The sequence below is a fragment of the Calidris pugnax genome, unplaced genomic scaffold (assembly GCF_001431845.1).
Source record: "Calidris pugnax isolate Ruff unplaced genomic scaffold, ASM143184v1 scaffold36, whole genome shotgun sequence".
Classification (NCBI taxonomy): Eukaryota; Metazoa; Chordata; class Aves; order Charadriiformes; family Scolopacidae; genus Calidris; species Calidris pugnax.
Genome location: NW_015090825.1, coordinates 1484859 through 1505547, shown reverse-complemented (window position 1 = coordinate 1505547; position 20689 = coordinate 1484859). Strand labels below are relative to the sequence as shown.

The window sequence follows — 20689 nt, the reverse complement described above, 5'->3', positions numbered from 1 at the left end:
CTTTACTGAAAGGGTTATCCAGCATTGGAATGGGCTGCCCAGGGAGGTGGCGGTGTCACCATCCCTGGAGGTATTTCAGAAACGTGTAGACGTGGTTCTTCAGGGCATGCTCTCGTGCCCAAGATTACTGGTTTGTGGTGGGGTGCTGTGTGGGTGGGTGATGGTTTTTGGTTTGGTGGTTGTTGTTGTGTTTTTAGGTGGTGGTTTGTGGTTTTTGGTTTTGTTGTTTTTTTTTTTTTTTTTTTTTTGTTGGTTGGACTCGATGATCTCTGAGGTCCCTTCCAACCACTACGATTCTGTGTGATTCTGTGTATTTCTCTTATAGGTGTGGATTACAATGTGAAGACCATCACAGTAGATAATACCCAGGTAGCCCTGCAACTCTGGGACACTGCTGGCCAGGAACGGTGAGAAACATTCTGGTTTGGTTTAAACACAGTAGTCAGCTAAGCACCACGCAGCTGCTTGCTCACTCCCCTGTCCCCAGTGGGATGGAGGGAGAGAGAATCAGCAGGTGAAAGTGAGAAAACTCACTGTTGAAATAAAGATAGCTTATTATAATTTAAAAAAAACAAACCAAAAACCAAACCACAAAACCCACCACCACCAAAAACCCCTCCAGTTGCTCACCACCAGTTAATTGATGCCCAGCCAGTCCCTGAGGAGTTGCTGCCTTCTCCAACCTCTCTCACCCCTGCACTTTTATTGCTGAGCACAACATCATATGGTATGTAATACCCTTTTAGCTGAGCACAACATCATATGGTATGTAATACCCCTTTAGTGAGTTGGGGCCAGCTGTCCCAGCTGTGTCACCTCCCAACTTCTTGTGCACCCCTGAGTACTCACTGGGAGAGCAGTCCAAGAAGCAGAAAATGCCTTGATGCTGTGTACACACTGCTAAGCAGTAGCTAAATTGGTGTGTTACCAACACTGTTTTCATCACAATTCCAGAACGTAGCCCCTGTACAACCTAGTAAAATTAAATTTAACTCTATGCCTGTCAAAACCAGTACACATTCTAAGGTTTTGTTCCTTGAATCATCTGTTTGAAGATGAGTGAGCATGGACCTAATCATGCTTCTTGGGAGAGGAACAAATCTAGGAGTATTCCTAATACAGCTGGGGAATTCACAGTTTAGATCTTTGCCTAGCAGGAATAATGTGCTGATTTGGTGCTAAGTGTCCACTGAAAAACTGCCAATCTGTAAAAGAGATTCTTATTAAAGCTCTTAAAAGGCACGCAGTATCTTTAGGAAGAAGGCTGATTTTAAAATGTACCTAGAATTGTTTCTATAGCAGAAAATACCTTAATAGTTTAAAAAGTTAAAAAAAATAAGGTGGTTTTTTTTTTCACCAAAACGATCCCATTGTAATTAGAGATCACCAAGTTTTTGTAAGTTTTCAGTGGCAATTTCCTTCCCCATTGCCTCACCTATTGTGTAGTTTTATATTACTAGAAGCAAGGATGATTATAATGATCTGTTTTCTACAAGAAGCTTGGGAAAAAAGCCTCAAACAGAAATCTAGCTAGATCTAGGCAAAATAATTAGTCAGGGGGAAATTTCTGCTCCAAGTTTAAAATTAAAGAGGATGGGAGAAGGTGAGATATGCAGCTGATAATCCAGACTAACCCAGAATCAATTAAAGAAGGCAGAGGGAAACTTTTCCAAACACTTTCTTTCAAAAAACATTTTTTTGCAAAGAATTTATTTGCTGTTGCAGAAATTTGTGATAGTAGTGTATTCTGTGACTTTTGCTGAATGTGAAAAGGGGTCTGATGATTCAGGAGCAATGGGATTGCTTACTACAGTTCATAATAAGCCTCACCTTTCAAATGGGATCTGCAGTGAAGATCAGTGTTACAGCTTCTCCCTTGTCTATTTTATGGAATTTTAGAAAAGATATATATATATAAAGCAAATTAACAGGGGTTTAATCTTTACTAAGACTCGATGATTAAAAGAAACCCTTTGGCAACATCTTCCTCTGTGGGGGCGGCAGGAGGAAACTACTGTAAGATTTTACTTATATTGTCAGATTGCTGCTGCTGTTGAAGAGAGCTATAAACATGTTCTTACTTGTAGGTACCGAAGTATTACCAAGCAGTTTTTCAGAAAAGCTGATGGTGTAATTGTCATGTATGATATAACAGCAAAAGACACATTCACAGCTGTCAAGCAGTGGCTGATAAGCATCGAGGTAATATGACATAACTTTAAATCTGAACTCTGGTGTCGTTATTTTCTACCTTCTTCTGGACAGGGAGTGTTAGAAGTGCAGACAGCAGCATGTTTCTTGTCGCAATTACACTTCTGTTTGTGATTTTGGTCTGCAGTTACCAGTAAAGCTGTTTTTAGAATCTCTGTACCTATGAAAATAATCACAGTTCCAGGGTTTTAAGGACTTAAAATGAGTGGTGGGAAAGCCCAGCATGGAGTCCTCTGATTTCTTATAAAGATTATCTAGCTCATTGGATCACCACTAGCACTGGGATCAGTGATGATGGTCTGATGATGTGTTCTAGTATAATATACGCTGTTTTACCTAGTGGCCAAGAGGTGACTTTGCAAGTCTTATTAAATATAAGATCTTATTAAATATAAGATCTTAACAAATCAGTGATTGTTTTAATTGAGTATGGGAAAAGTGGAGAATTCCGGATAACAATCCAGAAAAATAAAATATTGTGGTCAAAGTCTTTTTCCTAATTGTAATAGTTCACTCATCTTTACTGACTAATTTTGTTTACTACAAACTATTGCTAAGTTGAAGACAGAAGGTCAAGTCCATTTACTGCTGCAGCATTCAGCCTACTTTTTGGAACAAATTTTGTTTCGTGCCTGTTTTTGGGGCCTATTCTTTGTATCTCTCCACTACTTTATGTAATTTGTCTGGCATAATTGTACCCAGATGTTGTAATTATTTTCCTGTCCATATAATTAGAAAAGCAATGGCTATAAACACGCAATGTAAGAGCCTGTGTATTCTCTCTTCCATTTTAATATTGAGTATGAAGAAATTCTGTGCTTTTATTAAATGCCAAGTTAGTGCAATCTCTAGCATTCTGTCTTTTTCATGTCTTTTATCCAACTTTAATTCCTGACATGTTTGTAAGTAAAGTGGCACGTATCTGGCTCATATGTGATGTCTTAAATGTCTTGTAGTGTAACATTTGTTAGTTTTTATCCTCTTGATCTGTGATTTTTTAAATGCAGTGCCTTGGTTGATATTCATTCTTTGTTCTGCAGGAGACAGCTGGGGAGAATGTACCTGTGCTTTTGTTGGGGAATAAAACTGATAACGAGAAGGAACGGGAGGTCCCTATGGGAATGGGAGAGCATCTTGCTAAGGTACTATACTTAGAGGGAAACCCTTCACAAAACTTGAAAGTGAAGGGTTTAAAATGGAGTCTGAGTGTGTCTAAATTCATAGAAACACGGATTAATTTTAATCAGACAAGTATTTTTAAGGATTAGGAACCCCGATGCACTCATCAGTTCAGCTCTTAGTGATGCAAGTGCTGATAATTACAGTAGTTATAAAACTGTCTAGATGAAAATAAAACCAAAAAGTGAGTGGTGTAAAAAATATTTGAAAATTCACTCTCATTGTCTCTCTCTCTCCCCTCTTTCTCTTTTTCTTTGTTCTCTCTTTCTCTCTATTTTTTCCTCCCTCCTCCTCTCTCTTTTTTCTTTCTTGTCTCTGTGGATGAGCTCTTAACAGAAATAATTTGGAGATCTTTTCCCCCTCCTACCTCTTGTAAAACCACAGAAGACCATCTGTTACTCCTATGATAGGAGTAGAAAACATGTTTACTTTTAGTAACTTTCTATCAAGGAGATAAAATAAATAGAGTTAACAGTCTGCATCTACCAGAGCACTGGTGATCCATGGGCCATAATTTAAGCATTAAGGGTCTACAAATAGACACTTCTTTATATTCTTGTGTACCATCCCCAGAATTTTTAATTTTGAATCTCTCTATACAACGCATATAGTTTGAACACCAATGCCTCCAGAATATTCATTTGTTTTGAAATAAGTCATCCCAATATTCCTGAGAAATTAACTGAGTTGGTAGGAATTTACCTAAATTAAACAACGTGCTGGGTTTCATGTATGTACTTGCTTCTCCTTTGAAAATAGATTTGCAGCTCTGCTTGCTGGTAACAAAAAAGCATATTTTCAAAATTTGAAATGCATCTGAATTGTTCTTGGTTTATAGGAAAGATTGCTGCTAGAGTTAGGGCCAGATCTCTTTTTATCTTGATTATTCATATAGCCTTTTACAAACATACCTCTCTATTCAGGTTTGTGTCCATTACTTTGTTTTTGCAGGAGAGCAATATCAGTTTTTGGACTTTCCTTTTAGAAATTTGCTTTGTTTTCTTGTATGCACGGAAATGCAGATAGTTTTGAGACCCGGGAGGAGGGACTCCAGGGTGTAACACTGAATCCTCCTGTGAAAAAACAAATGATGCATAAATGCTAAATGGACAGAGTAGGTGTCTTAGGTGTCATTTAGCTCTCTTAAAAAATTGTACTACTAAAACAAAGATGAGTCATTCTAATATATAGAACTCACAGCCCACCAGGCCATTAGTCCTAACGTGTCATGCAAGAAAATAAGATATTTTGCATAAGTAAAACAAAGAAAGTTGTCAAATCAAAGATGGTTACAGTCAAATGAATGGATCTGAGTGACTCATTTGAATGTTTGAGAGTGCTGCCTGAGGTAGCTAAGGGAAAGAATGATTAATGACAATGGATTAGTTGAAAAGCCCCATAGATATAATTGAATTATAACAATTTGCTTGCTGAGCTAATAATAATCATGAATTTTAATGAAATATTAATTCTTGCTAAATAGCCATGTTATTCCTATGAAACCACATACCACTGTCACTATTAATGAATGCAATTGAATCACTCATTTTGTGAATAATGCCATGAATTATTCACAAATGACCCAAAATACATGGGACTAGATGCTGATCTGATTCAAATAGGTATAGCCATATTTGGTGAAAACAGCTCTGAACCTGTGCTCCTGCAGACAACAAACCAGATTAGCTTGTTGACCCTGAAGTCCAACAGCTTTTATGGACTGTTGCAAGGTTTCATGGCATGGGGTTGGTTTTTCCTAGTTTTTTGTATAGTTAGGACGGAAAGTGCACTTTCAGAGGGTGTTCCAGCCCAGCTATATTAACTCTTGCTTTGTTTCGGTCCCAAATCTTACAAGTCAGCATACTACAAATTTGGTCAGAAACCCAAGGGCTCCCATTATAATGCACGTGACACGTAACTTCTTTGCAAGGCAGGCAGCAGCACACTTCATTAATAAAAGGAAGAATGACAGCCCGAAGGGAGCCCTTTCAATTACTTGTCATTTTAGAAGACTGGTAGTTGCAGTGTGTGGGGGGATACCTGGGGAAAGGGGGCATAGAATGTGGATAATGATTCTGGAAGGCATCATAAGGAGCAACAAGGCTGTGATGAAACTGTTGAATGAATTAAAGAGTAAATATCATGATGGTAAGGAGAATTCTGCAGTATTGACTTTGCAGGGAGAAACAGCGGATGCAAAACAAGATGTTCACATGCAGTACAAGAATGACCTGGTAGAAAATATCTAAAACTCTCTTGATAGAGCTACTGAGAATATAAAGAAAAAGAGAGAGAAAGAAAATAGAGAAGAAAATGAAAGAAAATAAAAAGGAGTCCATTTGACTTTTTTTTTTAAAGGATCCAGAAGAAAAACTTCATTTAGCAAATTTCTGTTCAGCTTAGCTTGATCCACTGATCGAGAGTTCATATGAGCACAATATGGAGAGTATTCAGATCATATTGTCAGCATCCAGGAGCAGCAGATGTTCTGTTTGAGTGAATTAGTGTAACCACTGCCAATTATTTAAATAAAATAGCTTATGACATAAGGTGCTGCTCAGGCATTCAGGCAGCATGATTTTATTTTCGTCCTGCACAGACTTCCTGAATGATCTTAAATGGTCAATAAATCCATTATTTCTGTTCCTCCACTCTAAAATAAGATAATAATACCTTTGCCTGCCTTGACTTTGCAGACTATATAGGCTTCATGGGATGAGGACTGTTACTGTGTGTTCAATCAGTGTCTCCTTTATCAACCTGTCACTGCCATTGTTATACAAATGCTGCTAATGAGGGAGCTGTTCGAGCTATTCTTCTCAGAGTGATACTGCTTTACAGGACAGAAAGTACCCAGCTCCCTCTGGTAATCATATTTCCTTCCCTGTTCTTTAGATGTCTGCTGATTTGTATGTAACTTCTTAAAATGAAGTAATTGCCAGTGGTATTCAGGTTCAATAGCTAATTCCTGGATGGAGACGGGTGGCATTTCTTGGCTTATTATATGTGTCCTGCCTTCTGCTACTTTGTTCTCATTGTGTATTCTACCAATTAAATTTTCCTCCCTGATTCAAAGGAATGACACTTTGTATTTCCAGGCTAACTCATCCTCCAGAGAAGGAGCTGTTTGCCAGACTGACAGAAATAACTAATTAATATCAATGGAGTTTAAATTGTTATATTTCACCAATAAGAATTTGTCCTATCCCTGGAATTTGTTGAAAAATCCATTCAGATTCGTGCCAGTGTAAATGATGTCATCACTGAAAGTTCACCTCTAGTGAAATACTGTTGTATGTGGAGAAGATTTAGGAGTAGTATCACTCTTTGCTTGACTGATATAAAATAACTACATACTGATCATAGTAGGTTTTCTATTAGAGTTCTGATCAGCTGAGTAGAAAAAAGGGGTGTGAGTTTTATTTCAGACTTCTGTGTGCATATCTAGTGAGAAATTTGAGCTGGGCAAAATTTATCTTAAAACTTTTCTAAGGAAAGTAAGGGTATCATAGGGTGACATAATTGTAAATATTAACCAGAACACTTTAAAAAAAAAAAAATTCAATAAAATATCCATCCGACAGTAACTGATTTCTTCCCTTCTCTGCTCTTCTGTGCTTATCTGGCCACCCAGAAGCTACTAGAAGTGGTTCAATCCCAATGTTCACTAGAACAAAGCATATAACCAACATATGCAAACCTGGCATTTGATAATATTGAAGTATTTTTTTAGACCTGCTAAAATAAACTACCATATTTATGAAACTTCTTTTCTCCAATTTTTGTCTTTCAAATTTCATGAAGATGATAGAAATTTTAAAAAGCTGTGCAATTTTGGAAGCAGAGTATATTTAAAAAAAACCCGAAACAAAAGTAAAAACCAAAACAAAAAACAAACCCAAACCAAAACTGAAATACCTGGTCGTTTTTAGTACTTTTAAAGTACAAACTCAGTAACCACAGTTAATAGCAAACAAATTGAAAATATGCAGACACGTGATTGTAATGTCCTAAGATACTGACTGACTTGAATTTTAAGCTACTGTCATGAATAGCAGTAAGACACTGCTATTGAAAAGTGGAAAGTGAACAGAAAGTTGAAATCTGGATGGGTAAAAGGGCAAGTGGTAGTACCACAGAAGCAATGTAGGTGAGCTTCAATGTAGTATCTTGTGAAAGTAGTCAGATGTCTATTTTGGAGAAGATAGTCTGTCATTCCCTCTCAAACTTCTTTTGCCATCATAGCTGCCAGGTCAGGCTTTTTTGCAGATGCTCTCTTGCATTTATTGTGATAAGGCTTCAGCTGAAGTGCTGACTATGTCTCCAGGACTTGGTCATTTCTCCATCATTCTTAATTGCAAAGCTCCCAGGGGCTACAAAACCAAACAAGGTGCAGACTGACTGCAGAAGAAGATGCAGAAAAATTTCACAAGTACAAAAAATGAAATAGAATTACATTGTTGTTGTTTTTTACTGAGGCTTTTAACTGCTTCATTTGCTGGAAAACACTGGTCTCAAACTGTTGAGTACAGAAACACTGCTGCTGAAGCTTTCCAAGGTCTTAAAAAAAAAAAGTCACTGGAATTATTTCCACCTGCTTTCTGAAGAACTTAGTGATGTAGTAATTGCCCCATCACAAGGAAAGTTCAGAAGACTTCAGTAACTTATAAGACATGTTTGCATTTAAGCCTTTGAGAGGTCAAGTTCTTCTAGCAAAAGTCGTCGTATAGAACAAATGCCTGTTAAGAAAGACATATAGTTGTTGTTTTGGAAGTGCACTTGGACTTCTTTCTTCTGTTGCTTTTTACTGTTAGCTCTAGAATCAAATCCTAATTTTTCTTAAGAGGTTCTATTTCTTTATTTGCATATTTCAGTGTATCTGTGTTGCTTTTTTAAAGCTGGAATGAGATATTGTGTGAAATTAATTGAAAATGTCTTTCTGTTTGATTCTAGGATTACAATTTGATTTTCTATGAATGCAGTGCATATTCTGGCTACAATATCGAAAAGCCCCTGAATCACTTAGCTAGGTAAGAAGAAAACATAATCTATGCATTCTATATGTGCCTGACCTCCCTGTCACTGATGACAGATCACTTAGCTAGGTAAGAAGAAAACATAATCTATATATTCTATATGTGCCTGACTTCCCTGTCACTGATGACAGTGGATTCTGTTTGTTAAATTAGTTTGGTAGGAACTTACCATCATGAAATATTTGGTCCTTTTAAACTTGTCTGTAGCTTGACCCTGTTGCTCCAACTGAGCAGTTGCTCAGGTTTGTAGATTCCTGTGTAAGCTAGTAAAGCTCTGTATAGACCCAGAAACTCCTGAACTTCTGCTAGGAAAGCTGAGGCCCTGGGATGCTGTGATAGTTCTTGCAGGAAGTTCTTGGAGGTTTGGAGAAATACGTTTGGAAATGGATGCTGCTGAGTCCTTGCAGCAGAATGTTGGATCTGCTTCTTTTTTTATTCCCTTTGCTCATTACAGCTCAAATTCTGCTGCTTACCTGGGGGCTTCAAGAGAGGGAGAGTTGGATTTTTTTTTTTAAGTTATATAAAGGCTAGGGGTAAAAATACAGATAAATCCGTCCCCTCTGAACTACTTAGCAGAGGTGGAAACACTGGTAATGAATTTTCAGATATTGTTGCTATAGTTAGTGAGATTTTGTGAATTTTAGCTGTTTGATAAATGTGTAGGTAGCAAGATGTGATTTTGTTTTTCTCTAGCCCCAAAAATATCAAGTGGAGGTTGCTGTTTTGAGTCTCTGTAATAAATGCTAACAATTGGCACCAACTACATTTTCCTAACTGCATGAACAAAGGTGGTTTTGTGATGGAGCCACCATAATTGTACTTTTTTTGTTGTTCATAAAATTCTGTCATTTTCTCTTAATCTCTGGACAATTTTACAAGCATTGGGGAAATGTTTTTTGTCTGATGGGTGTTACTGACTTTTTCACTCAAAAATATTGTTTCTTTCTCCAGGATTTTAAAGGAACATGAAGATAAAGTGAAAGAGAAAACCATTGAACTTCAATCTGATATGAAGAAAAAGTCTTGCTGTGTCAGGACGTAAAATGCTGGGGCATGTTTAGACAAATGTCATACATTTATACGACACTACACGGCACCATCACATTTACATTGTCTTCCAAATTTTTCTTCTGCTGTATTCTGCGTATGGGTGTAAGTGAACCTTAAAATCCTTGTATGCTCTGATCTTCACTTTTACAAATATTGTCTTTAGTTAATTGACAATATTTGGCACAATAGCAGTCTTTTATTCGGGTTGATGCCTAACACCACTGAATCCTGCTTTGTGATCAGCCTTGCAGAACCTGCCACATAATTAGTAATAAATAATTTTATATGAAGAAAACTACTTGGAATGTGAAGTAAATTCTTACTGGTGTGGATGACCTATCTTCTAATTACATCTGTTTATCTCAGTGCTCTTTAGATCCTGATTTGGTACTGAACTTTGCGACAGTTTTTTAAAAAATTGAAATAGGTAGCTGGTAGGTTGTTTAAAAGCAACAGACCAGCAATCGCAAGGTATAAGGTGATATTTTAAAACTTAGTGTGAAATATATGTGAACAAAAGATTGAAGAACTATAAAGATTTTTATAAGTAGCATTAACTCATTTATACTAGACATCGTTGCATACAGGTCCTTGATAAGAAACCCTTTCTCCCACTTAGATGTGATGAATTAGGTATGATTAGACAGGTCACTGAGATGCCATACACAGTTGCTGAGCTGCTGACAATTAAGCTGGCACGTTTCCATGATGAGGTGGTTCTATGCAAATATCTGCAAGGAACTGACTGGACTTAAAGATTTGAGGTCAACAGCTCAATGTCCAAGTGGCAACCAGTGATGAGTGGCATTCCTCAAGGGTCGGTACCAGGACCAGTGCTGTTTAACATCTTTGCTGGCAACATGAACAGTAGGAGTGAGCAGGTTTGCCAACAACACCAAGCTGTGTGGAGCGGTCGAATGGAGGGGAAGGAATGCCAAGGGACCTGGACAGGCTTGAGAGGTGGGCCCATGTGAACCCTATGAAGTTCAACAAAGCCAAGTGCAAGGTCCTGTGCATGGGTTGGGGCAATCCCAAGCACAGATACAGCTTGGGTGGAGAATGGATTTAGAGCAGCCCTGCAGAAAAGGACATGGGGGTGTTATGAGAAGCTCAACGTGAGCCAGCAATGTGTGCTGGCAGCCCAGAAAGCCAAATGCATCCTGGGCTGCATCAAAAGAAGAGTGGCCAACAGGTTGAGGGAGGGGATTCTGCCCCTCCACTCACTCTCTTGAGACCTCACCTGGAATACTGCTTCCAGCTCTGAGGCCCCCAACCTAAGAAGCAGTGAGTCCAGAGAAGGGCCATGAAGATGATCAGAGGGCTGGAGCACCTCTCCTATGAACACAGGCTGATAGAGTTGGAGTTGTTCAGCCTGGAGAAAAGAAGGCTCTAGGGAGACCTTTTAGCAGCCTTCCAGTACTTAAAGGGACAGCTGGAGAGGGACTCTTTGTCAGGGTGTGTAGTGATAGGACAAAAGGTAATGGTTTTAAACTGAAAGAAGGGAGATTTAGATTAGATATCAGAAATTCTTTCCTGCGAGGGTGGTGAGACACTGGAACAGGTTGCCCAGAGAAGTTGTGGCTGCCCCATCCCTGAAGGTGTTCAGGGCCAGGCTGGACGGGGATTTGAGCAGTGTAGTCTAGTAGAAGGTGTCTCTGCCCATTGTGTAGGGGAAAGGCCAGGCTGGATGGGGCTTTGAGCAGTGTAGTCTAGTGGAAGGTGTCTCTGCCCATTGTGTTGGGGAGGGGTTGGATCTAGATGATCTTTAAAGTCCCTTCCAACTCCAACCATTCTATGATCTAGCTTAGTTTTCAGAAACAGGAGAGTCATGGGTATGCAGTACTTTGGCTAGTTAGTATTTCACTCAGTACAAATCATCCTTTGCTCTTCACCATATTTGACGTAGCTGTATTGCTTCATGTTGCAGAGCTTGCTCTGGACCTCTGCTTGGCTATGGTGTCCCTGTAGAAGTCCCCAAGCCATCTGTGGCCAACTTGAACATTAAAATTAATTCACTGTCACTAGTGCTGTTGGAAAACGCATACCTACATGGGAAGTGCATTTCACTGGTGTAGTTGGTTGTAGTACAGAGCATACTGAGGACCAACTGAACAGCCAACAGTCTTTCACAGAAGGTTTCATGTCAGATGTTGGAGGCAGAATTTTCAGAAATAGTAGATCTTCTGAGGAATATTTTAAGAAACTTTCCAACATTTAAGGAGTCAAAAATATCACCAAAATCCAGTGAGATATCACCATCTTTAGCAATGTTAAGAAAAATTTCTTCCTCAAGTACCTAAATATGTGACTGATTTTTTTCAAAAGCAGCTGCTACACAGCATTTCCATTTGGTTTAACCAGGGCCTGATAGGACTGAGACAGTGTTTGAGAAACTGAACCCATAGGGACATGTTTTAGAAAATCATGGCCTACCCTGGATCATTTTTGGTTTTGGTTTTGGGTTTTTTTTTGGGGGGGGGGTTTTTTTGTTTTTGTTTTTGTGGTTGGACTCAATGATCTCAGAGGTCCCTTCCAACCACTAAGATTCTGTGATTCTGTGATAAGAAACTCAAATGTCATAATTACTTTTTGGAGCCTTTGTAGAATATAAATGAAAATAAGAAACTTGAGAGTGGGTCGCCCAGCCAGCACATGATCAACAATTATTCTTCGTGGTATTTTTCTTCACTGCATCCATCTATTGAGGTAAGCATTCAAGAATGATTGTTCATGATGGTGAACTTGTTGGGAAAATGGAAACCATGGTATAATGTATTTCATTAAAATATCAAGTGAACCCTAAATTTTATTACATGAGACAGACATTATGTTTTCAATCAATTTTCTAAATCTTCTATATGTTTCAAAAAAGGTATTTTTCATTTCAATAATAAATCAATTTGAAACTAAAGATGAAAGTTAAGCACTAGCTTTATAAGTAACTCTATTTTGGGATGAAAACTTCATCAGTAATTAATTGTACTCTTGGAATTTCACTCTGATCAAAAGTATTTATCTAGTCCCAAGAACTAGATAGAGATTTGCAAATTTTCTCTTATAGCAATTCTTATATCCATACCAGCACTCAAATGCCCTTTCCTATGAGCTGGGACCCTTTCCCTATCAAGTGGAATAACCAGGATTTTCCTTCTTAGTCCTTCCAGACTAAATAGTCCAGGATGAGCTGACATTTAGGGGTTTTTCTCTTGTTGATTCCTGAGAGTCTGCTCATCCAAATGAAAAAAAAAAAACTAAACACCTCCCCTTGATTCCAGTGAGGTGCTTAACCCCCAGAACCCAAAAGGAGTGCAATTATCATCCATTAATGAAAATCAGTAGGCTTTCTGTTCACTTCCCAGGGTTGATTCTTGAAGTCCGTTACTGGTTGTGGAGGGATGAGTCACCTTGTCAACTGTTACATGTTATCCATCATGGAAATCTTCTCAGAAATGCATCAGCTGTGTTCAGTCCTGCCTGGAGTTGAACTAATGCAAACCCCTAATTTAAACCTCAGCAAAACCAACTGTTTATCCCAATTTCAATTCGGGAAGAAGTGTCATCAGTTGAAATACTGGCTTTGCTAATCGACTCTGAAGCAAAACCAACTGTTTATCCCAATTTCAATTTGGGAAGAAGTGTCATCAGTTGAAATATTGGCTTTGCTAATCAACTCTGATCTATTCCCACACAGTAGGGTGTTTCCTACCCCATCCATATCACAACTGGCAGTATTTCTTCCAACCTCTCTCAGTCTCAGAAAGACAGTTTGAAGGCTTAATTTCAGCTTTACTGCCAGTGATTCTAGCCCCACTAAACTCCAAATTCAGATCCTTAATTTTTTTGTTCCCTGAAGTTCTTCTTGATTTTGGAGGAAGGTGACATGGGAGGGGGATCTTCTTGATGTGATTTCTACAGGATCCTTTTTCATTTGAGCATCTTTTAGCGTGCGCTGAGATTCTAGCAGAATATACACAACTTGAGGGTAGACAATGCTAAGGAGCAGCTGAACGCTGGGATGAAGGAGATTTCTTTCTCTTTGTCTAGTGGAGCTAAATCTGGTGAGGTCTAAGACCCAGGAGGTGTCTCCCATCTCAGACTCAGAGCTGTGGCAGCTGCTGTTCTTTTCTGCAAGTCCAGCCAAAGCCGTAGCTGAGTACAAAGGTGCAGATACACACACAACACTAGTGCCATCAGCCACACAGACAACACAGAGAGCAGCGTCTTCAACTCCTTGTCACCCATATACACACAGAAAGTATTCCCATAAATATGGGAACAATTAGCCCAATCCTTCTCTGCCTTTCCAGCTGACCAAGATTGAATTTTGCTGATGAAAACATACACGTACACGACTTGTATGACTTGCAGTGCTCTCTCTCCCCCTCTGCCCTCCCTCTCTCCCCAGGATCATGCAGAAACAAGATTTAAGAAAAAGGACTGGATAGCCTGCAGTTCCGAGGTACAGGGCTCAGTCAGAGAAACTCTGACCAGCAGTTTGCTTGCATACAACTGGCCCCTTTTATTCTACCTTCTCTTGATTTTTTTTTTTCTCCATGATTGTTCTTCCTCCAACCACCTTGACCCCTCCATTTCTCTGCCCTTCATATCCCAAAGAAACAACTTGCCCCTAGTTGCTTTTTCCCCGTTAGTTCCAGTTTTGCTACATCTGTGGCCACACACATTTTATATTTACCATTACCTAGGTCACCTTGACCTTACATCGTATTCTTGATATAATTACTTAGGTGCTGCTGGCCTTGCAAGTTTCCACTCCAAAAAAAGTCCCTACTATTCCCTTCCAATTATCTGTGAAGTTAGTCATGAAGTTAGGCATTAATTTATCGTATAACTCCCCGATAACCACCTGTGAAGTCAAGCCATTGCTCACAGTGCTATCTGTAGTATTATCAGCTGCTCACGCTTTTATTTGTTAGGTGCAGAGTTTCTCAAGGTCTGTTTGGTTAGCTCAACTTCGGGCCAGGTCCTGGTCATCTGCCTACACACCTTAACGAGCAGCAATTGTTTGCTGAGTGATGTTCACAGAAGAGAGATGTGACTAATGTGCTACAAGGATCTACTTGTGGACAGATTCTGCTGGCCACGTGGTCATCAAACTGGTGTGGGAATTGGCAACTTCCAGTTTTCCTTGATGCTATAACTAATCCTTTGTGGTACTGGGTTTCTATCTTCTGAGTCTCCACCAGGGTTTCATACCTGTTGTCAATATTTTTCTCAGTTCCTTCAGAAAACTGGTAGTGGCTTAATAGCAATAAAGCTTTCTCTTTCTCCTCCTTCCTCCTCCTCCTTCCTCCTCCTCCTCCTCCTCCTTCTCCTTTTTTTTTGGTTTCTTTTTTTCCTCTTTTTTTCCCCAGTTTTGAATTACCTTTAGCTTGCTCACAGCTCCCCCTCTCTCTCCCAAAAGCTTTTCAGGAAAGATAAGCCAAGATCATAGTGCAGCTGTGCATCATGAAACTGGACTCTGGGTCATGAAGTCTTGTCTTGTGGGTTATGTAGAGATTTTTGGAGGTGTAGATGGTGCCTTTTTACTGAAAGAGAAATTAATCAAAAGGTAGTAGGCAGGGGAATACCGAGCAGAAGTTATTTCAGCTATGCCTGTTATGCTCTAAGAGCACAAAATCATCATCATTTAGAAGTGACTAAAATGCTGATACAGAAATCTTTGAATACAAGTATTTGCAATGCTTCGGAACATTTTAGCTACAGAGCATTTTAGCTACAGATGTTGTTTTGTTTCTTCTGTCAGACTCTTCCTAATTGTCTTTGGACAAAATTTATAGGCAGTGTAAGTTTGGTGACTGCATTATCTTCTTTTAGGGATGTATATTACTCTTGAACATTTCCCTTAATAGAATTAAAAGTACTAACAGTTGTGAATGAGAAATTCTGCTGAAAAATTGCTTCTTACACTCAGCAGACTTCATCCTTCTCTCAGGATCACTGATGTAACTCCTTGCCCTGGCTTCAGGTAAAATAGAACTGATTTTCTGTTCGATAAGTTTAATTTGCAGTTAAGTTAATGGGCAAGTACATATGGACTAATCTGAAATATTGTACGTAGTGACACTGATTCCTTCCAAATGTGCTGGAATCACAGAGTCACAGAATGGTAGGGGTTGGAAGGGACCTTCGGAGATCATCTAGTCCAATCCCCCTGCCAAAGCAGGTTCACCTAGAGCAGACTGGACAGGAGCACATCCAGGTGGGTTTTGAATATCTCCAGAGAAGGAGACTCCTCTCTGGGCACCTGGCTCCACTGCTCTGTCACCCTCAATGTAAAGATTTTTTTCTGCATGGTCAGATGGAACTTCCTGTGTTCCAGCTTGTGTCTGTTACCCCTTGGCCTATCACCACTAAGAAGAGCCTGACCCCATCCTCTTGACACCCACCCTTTATATATTTATAAGCATTGATGAGGTCCCCTCTCAGTCTTCGTTAAACACACCCAGGTCTCTCAGCCTTTCCTCCTAAGAGAGGTGCTCCAGTCCCTTGATCATTTTCGTAGCCCTCCACTGGACTCTTTCAGGTAGTTCCCTGTCCTTCTTGAACTGGGGGGGTCCAGAACTGGACCCAGTGCTCCAGATGAGGTCTCCCCAGGATAGAGTAGAGGGAAAGGATGACCTCCATCGACCTGCTGGCCATGCTCTTTTTAATACAGCCCAGGAGATCTTCTGGGCCAGGAGGTCTTCTTGGCCACAAAGGCACATTGCTGGCTCATGGTCAACTTGTCCACCAGGACTCCCAGGTCTCTCTCTACGGAGCTGCTTTCCAACCTCTAACCTGTCCTGGTGCAGGGGGTTATTCCTCCCCAGGTGCAAGACCCTACACTTGCCCTTGTTGAATTTCATCAGGTTCCTCTCTGCCCAACTCTCCAGCCTGTCCAGGTCTCACTCTATGGTGGCACAGCCTTTTGGGGTGTCAGCCACCCCTCCCAGTTCTGTATCATCAGCAAACTTGCTGAGGGTACACTGTTGCCTCATTCAGGTCGTTGATGAATATGTTGAACGAGCCAGGTCAATACCTGACCCCTGGGGAACGCTGCTAGTTACAACCCTCCAACTGGACTCAGTGCCACTGATCACAACTCTCTGATATCATCAGCAAACTTGCTGAGGGTACACTGTTGCCTCATTCAGGTCGTTGATGAATATGTTGAACGAGCCAGGTCAATACCTGACCCCTGGGGAACGCTGCTAGTTACAACCCTCCAACTGGACTCAGTGCCACTGATCACAACTCTCTGATCTCTGCCATTCAGCCAGTTCTCAACCCACCTCACTGTCCACTCATCTAACCCACACTTCCCGAGCTTAACTATGAGGATGTTATGGGAGACAGTGTCAAAAGCCTTGCTAAAGTCAAGGTAGACAATGTCCACTGTTCTCCTCTCATCCCCCATGGCGTCACAGAAAGCTATCAGATTTCCCCTTGGTGAATCCATGGTTCACCACTTCCGATGACCGCCTTCTCTTCTACATGCTTGGGGATGACATCCAGGATGAGCTGCTCCATGACCTTTCCAGGGGTAGAGGTGAGATCATCTAACCCACACTTCCCGAGCTTACCTATGAGGATGTTATGGGAGACAGTGTCAAAAGCCTTGCTAAAGTCAAGGTAGACAATGTCCACTGTTCTCCTCTCATCCCCCATGGCGTCACAGAAAGCTATCAGATTTCCCCTTGGTGAATCCATGGTTCACCACTTCCGATGACCGCCTTCTCTTCTACATGCTTGGGGATGACATCCAGGATGAGCTGCTCCATGACCTTTCCAGGGATAGAGGTGAGACTGACTGACCTGTAGTTTCCCAGGTCCTCCTTCTTGCCCTCTTTGAAGACTGGCATGACGTTAGCTTTCCTCCAGTCCTCAGGCACCTCTCCTGTTCTCCAGGACTTTTCAAAGACGATGGAGAGCAATTTCGCAATGACTTCTGCCAGCTCCCTCAGCACTTGTGGGTACATCCCATCAGGACCCACAGATCTATTGGTGTCAGGTCTGCCTAAATGATGTCTAACCCAATCCTCCTCGTTCAAGGGAGAGTATTCCTCACTCCAGGCTCTGGGGTTCCTGAGGGCTGGCCTTAAGCAGTCTTTTCCCATTCCCAAAAGAATTCAGTGGGCTATCTCACTGGAAATGAATGGTTTTCATAGGCTGCACAGGAAGGGAGTAGGGAAGCCAGAGGAACCGAGACATTAAAACAGAATTATATGTGGCTCTGAGTATTACTCAAGTATTCTCTCATAAAACTTGAGCTGCTGTTTGTGTGTCTGTGGGTGCTGAGCAGTGAAGACACTGCTCTCTGTGTTTTCTGCGTGGCTGATGGCATTAGTGTTGTATGTCTGTCTGCATCTTTGCAATGTGTCCTCAGCTAGGGTTTTGGCTGGACTTGCAAAAAGGAGCAGCAGCAGCCCCAGCTATAATACCTCTGTGACACACCGTGGTGTGCCCCGGGTTTCCACGTTCTCTCTTGTGCCATCTTTATCTCATGTGTTGTGAGATCTGTGTTCTTTTGCTCTGAGCATACATAATACAGGTCTTTTCCACGTCTTTTGCTGCTGTATCTAGCTTCATCTTTTTTGCTGTTTTCTCAATGACCACATTGCAAAATGAACGTTATCATAGAGTTGTCCAGGCCGGAAGGGACCTCCAAAGGTCATCTAGTCCAACTTCCCCGCAGTCAGCAGGGACACCCCCAACTAGACCAGGTTGCCCAGGGCCTCGTCGAGCCTCACCTTGAATATCTCCAGGGATGGGGCCTCAACCACCTCCCTGGGCAACCTGTTCCAGTGCTCCACCACCCTCACAGTAAAGAACTTTCTCCTCATCTCCAATCTAAATCTGCTCTTCTCCAGCTTAAAGCCATTGCCCCTCGTCCTGTCACTACAGGCCTTTCTAAACAGGCTCTCCCCAGCCTTCCTGTAGGCCCCCTCAAGTACTGGAAGGCTGCTGTTAGGTCTCCCCAGAGCCTCCTCTTCTCCAGGCTGAACAACCCCAGCTCCCTCAGCCTGTCCTCGTAGCAGAGGTGCTCCATCCCCCTGATCATCCTTGTGGCCCTCCTCTGGACCCTCTCCATCAGGTCCATGTCCTTCTTATATTGAGGGCTCCAGATCTGCACACAGTGCTCCAGGTGGTTATCAGCTTTGGAAAAATCACAGCCTTCCCTATTTGCAGGATTCGGAGCTCCTGCAGCTTTAAACTTAAACCTTGCCTTTGCAGAGCAAATCCAGTATATGAACTAGGAGTGTGAATATTGCTGTATCTCTATAGCTGTTATTAAAGCTCAGCTGCCATCTTTTTCAGGGAAGGAAAGTCCAGGGTGGGTTTGCGACTCACCGTCCCTCCTCCTTTTTACCTTTCATAAGTTGTTAGAACTCTGCAGTAAACCAGTTTAAGTTAGAAGCTCAGCTGCCATCTTTTTCAGGGAAGGAAAGTCCAGGGTGGGTTTGCGACTCACCGTCCCTCCTCCTTTTTACCTTTCATAAGTTGTTAGAACTCTGCAGTAAACCAGAGTTTACAAGGCAGATATTCTGCCTTGGCAGAATATCAAGGGAAAAAAAAAAGGCAGAGCTTTCTTCAGCATTACTGAGCTGAACTAGCCCAGCCAAATCTGACAAACACTGGAGCTAGTGGGAGGATATGGGTGGAAATACACAGCTAAGATTACAGTTTTGAGAAAAGAAGTCTAGAGGGGTGGGCAGCCCATTTTCAGTAGCGGCAAAGTGTTTAATTGTCTCATCTGTTTGTAACTTCATCTTTAAATGCAGATAAATGGAGCCGGCTGTGAACCAAGTCTTGATTCTCAGGGGGCTTTGGGGGCCAATGCTGAGCTCAGTGTTGCTGCAGCCAGACACCAGTTTGGATACTTCTGTTAGGGCCTGAAAAACCTCAAGGTTCTTTAAATTTAGACTATTAAGGCTTATCAGTTGTCATAGCAACTCTGTGTCGTATGGCTTTGTATGATGAAGCTGTAATAAGACCGTTGCTCATCCCTTTGAAATAAGGCATAAATCACTAATGCAGCTTCTCAGTGACAGGACTTCTTTAAGTATTATTCTGACAGAGGAACTGATTTGCATTAAATGGCATGTCTGGCAGCAAGAAGGGACTAATGAATTATAAGAGTGAAACTTTTTACATGTATGCTATAGACATTTTTATTTGTAATCACCCCCTTAAAGTCACCTTCTACCTTGAAATGCATTGGTGTCATTGAAAGCCCCAGGGGAGGTTGTACAAGGAATTACTGAACTCAGATAGGATGTCTGAAGCTCTGGCTTTTGTCACCCCCATGCCCCACGTAGGCTGTGCTGTACTGAAGTTGAGTGCTACTGACATCAAGGCAGATGGAGAACATATGCACAGGTGATTAAGTTGTGGAAATTTTGTTTAATACTTGTTCCTTGTTGACATGATTCTTAGGGGTGTGTAGAACAGTAGCTAAAGTATCTTGCTGTCATTGCTGTGGAGACGATGTAGCTGTGCAAACAGGATACTTAGACTTCTGTAGGGCGCCATTGGTCAAGAAAACGGAGTCACACAAAATCAGCATTACAGACATCTATCAAATGATTAAAAATTAGGTCTCAAAATATAATGCTAAATAAGCAAGGCCTGGTCTATCATGAAGAGGAATGTGTTCTATCAGATCTGTTGATAGCTTATACATCTCCACCCATGGAAGTTTTCAGGGCAAGTTTTACACGAAGCCATAGTGATTTGACATAGCTTTGGGGAAAGTTTGCTTGGAGCAGTAAGTTGGACTGGAAACCTCCAAGGTTTCCTTGCAACCAACATTTCTGTGGTACAGATGGGAAAAAAAAAACAGATAACCTTTGAGTCAAGCAAACCATGCTGTGTGTCTGGGCAAGGAGGAGGATCCAGACAACTTCAGGGTGGTAAGCAGAATTTCTAGGAAAGTGATGGAGCAAGTAATCCTGGAAACAATTTCCAGACACGTGAAAGACAAGATGGCGATCAGGAATAGTCCACATGAAATCAGGAAAATTGTGCTTAATGAACCTGGCAGATTCTACAGTGAGATGGCTAGCTTGGTGGATGAGGGGAGAGTCATGGATGTTGTAAGGCTTTTGACTCTGTCTCCCATTGACATCCCATTGACTGACTCCCATCCTCATTGACAAGATGGCAAAGTACAGGTTAGAAAATTGTAGAGGAAATTGCTTTGAAAACTGGCT

General features: G+C 41.1%; 1 protein-coding gene across 4 annotated transcripts in view; it reads left to right on the top strand.

Moving 5' to 3' along the window:
* CRACR2A (calcium release activated channel regulator 2A) overlaps positions 1-20689 on the top strand; it is a 79517-nt gene that overhangs the window by 42003 nt on the left and 16825 nt on the right. The window contains exons 13-19 of one of the 4 annotated variants that reach the window (XR_001411751.1): positions 326-407; positions 2088-2202; positions 3252-3353; positions 8344-8420; positions 9378-9578; positions 12072-12182; positions 19796-19856. Coding sequence is in view for 1 of the 4 variants with exons in the window: in XM_014940132.1 (XP_014795618.1) it covers positions 326-407; positions 2088-2202; positions 3252-3353; positions 8344-8420; positions 9378-9468 (467 nt within the window). In the remaining 3 variants the exon portion in view is untranslated. Of the gene's footprint in view, positions 1-325; positions 408-2087; positions 2203-3251; positions 3354-8343; positions 8421-9377; positions 9760-12071; positions 12183-19795; positions 19857-20689 lie in introns of those variants that run through there. The other 3 variants (XR_001411753.1, XR_001411752.1, XM_014940132.1) reach the window with 3 other exon arrangements.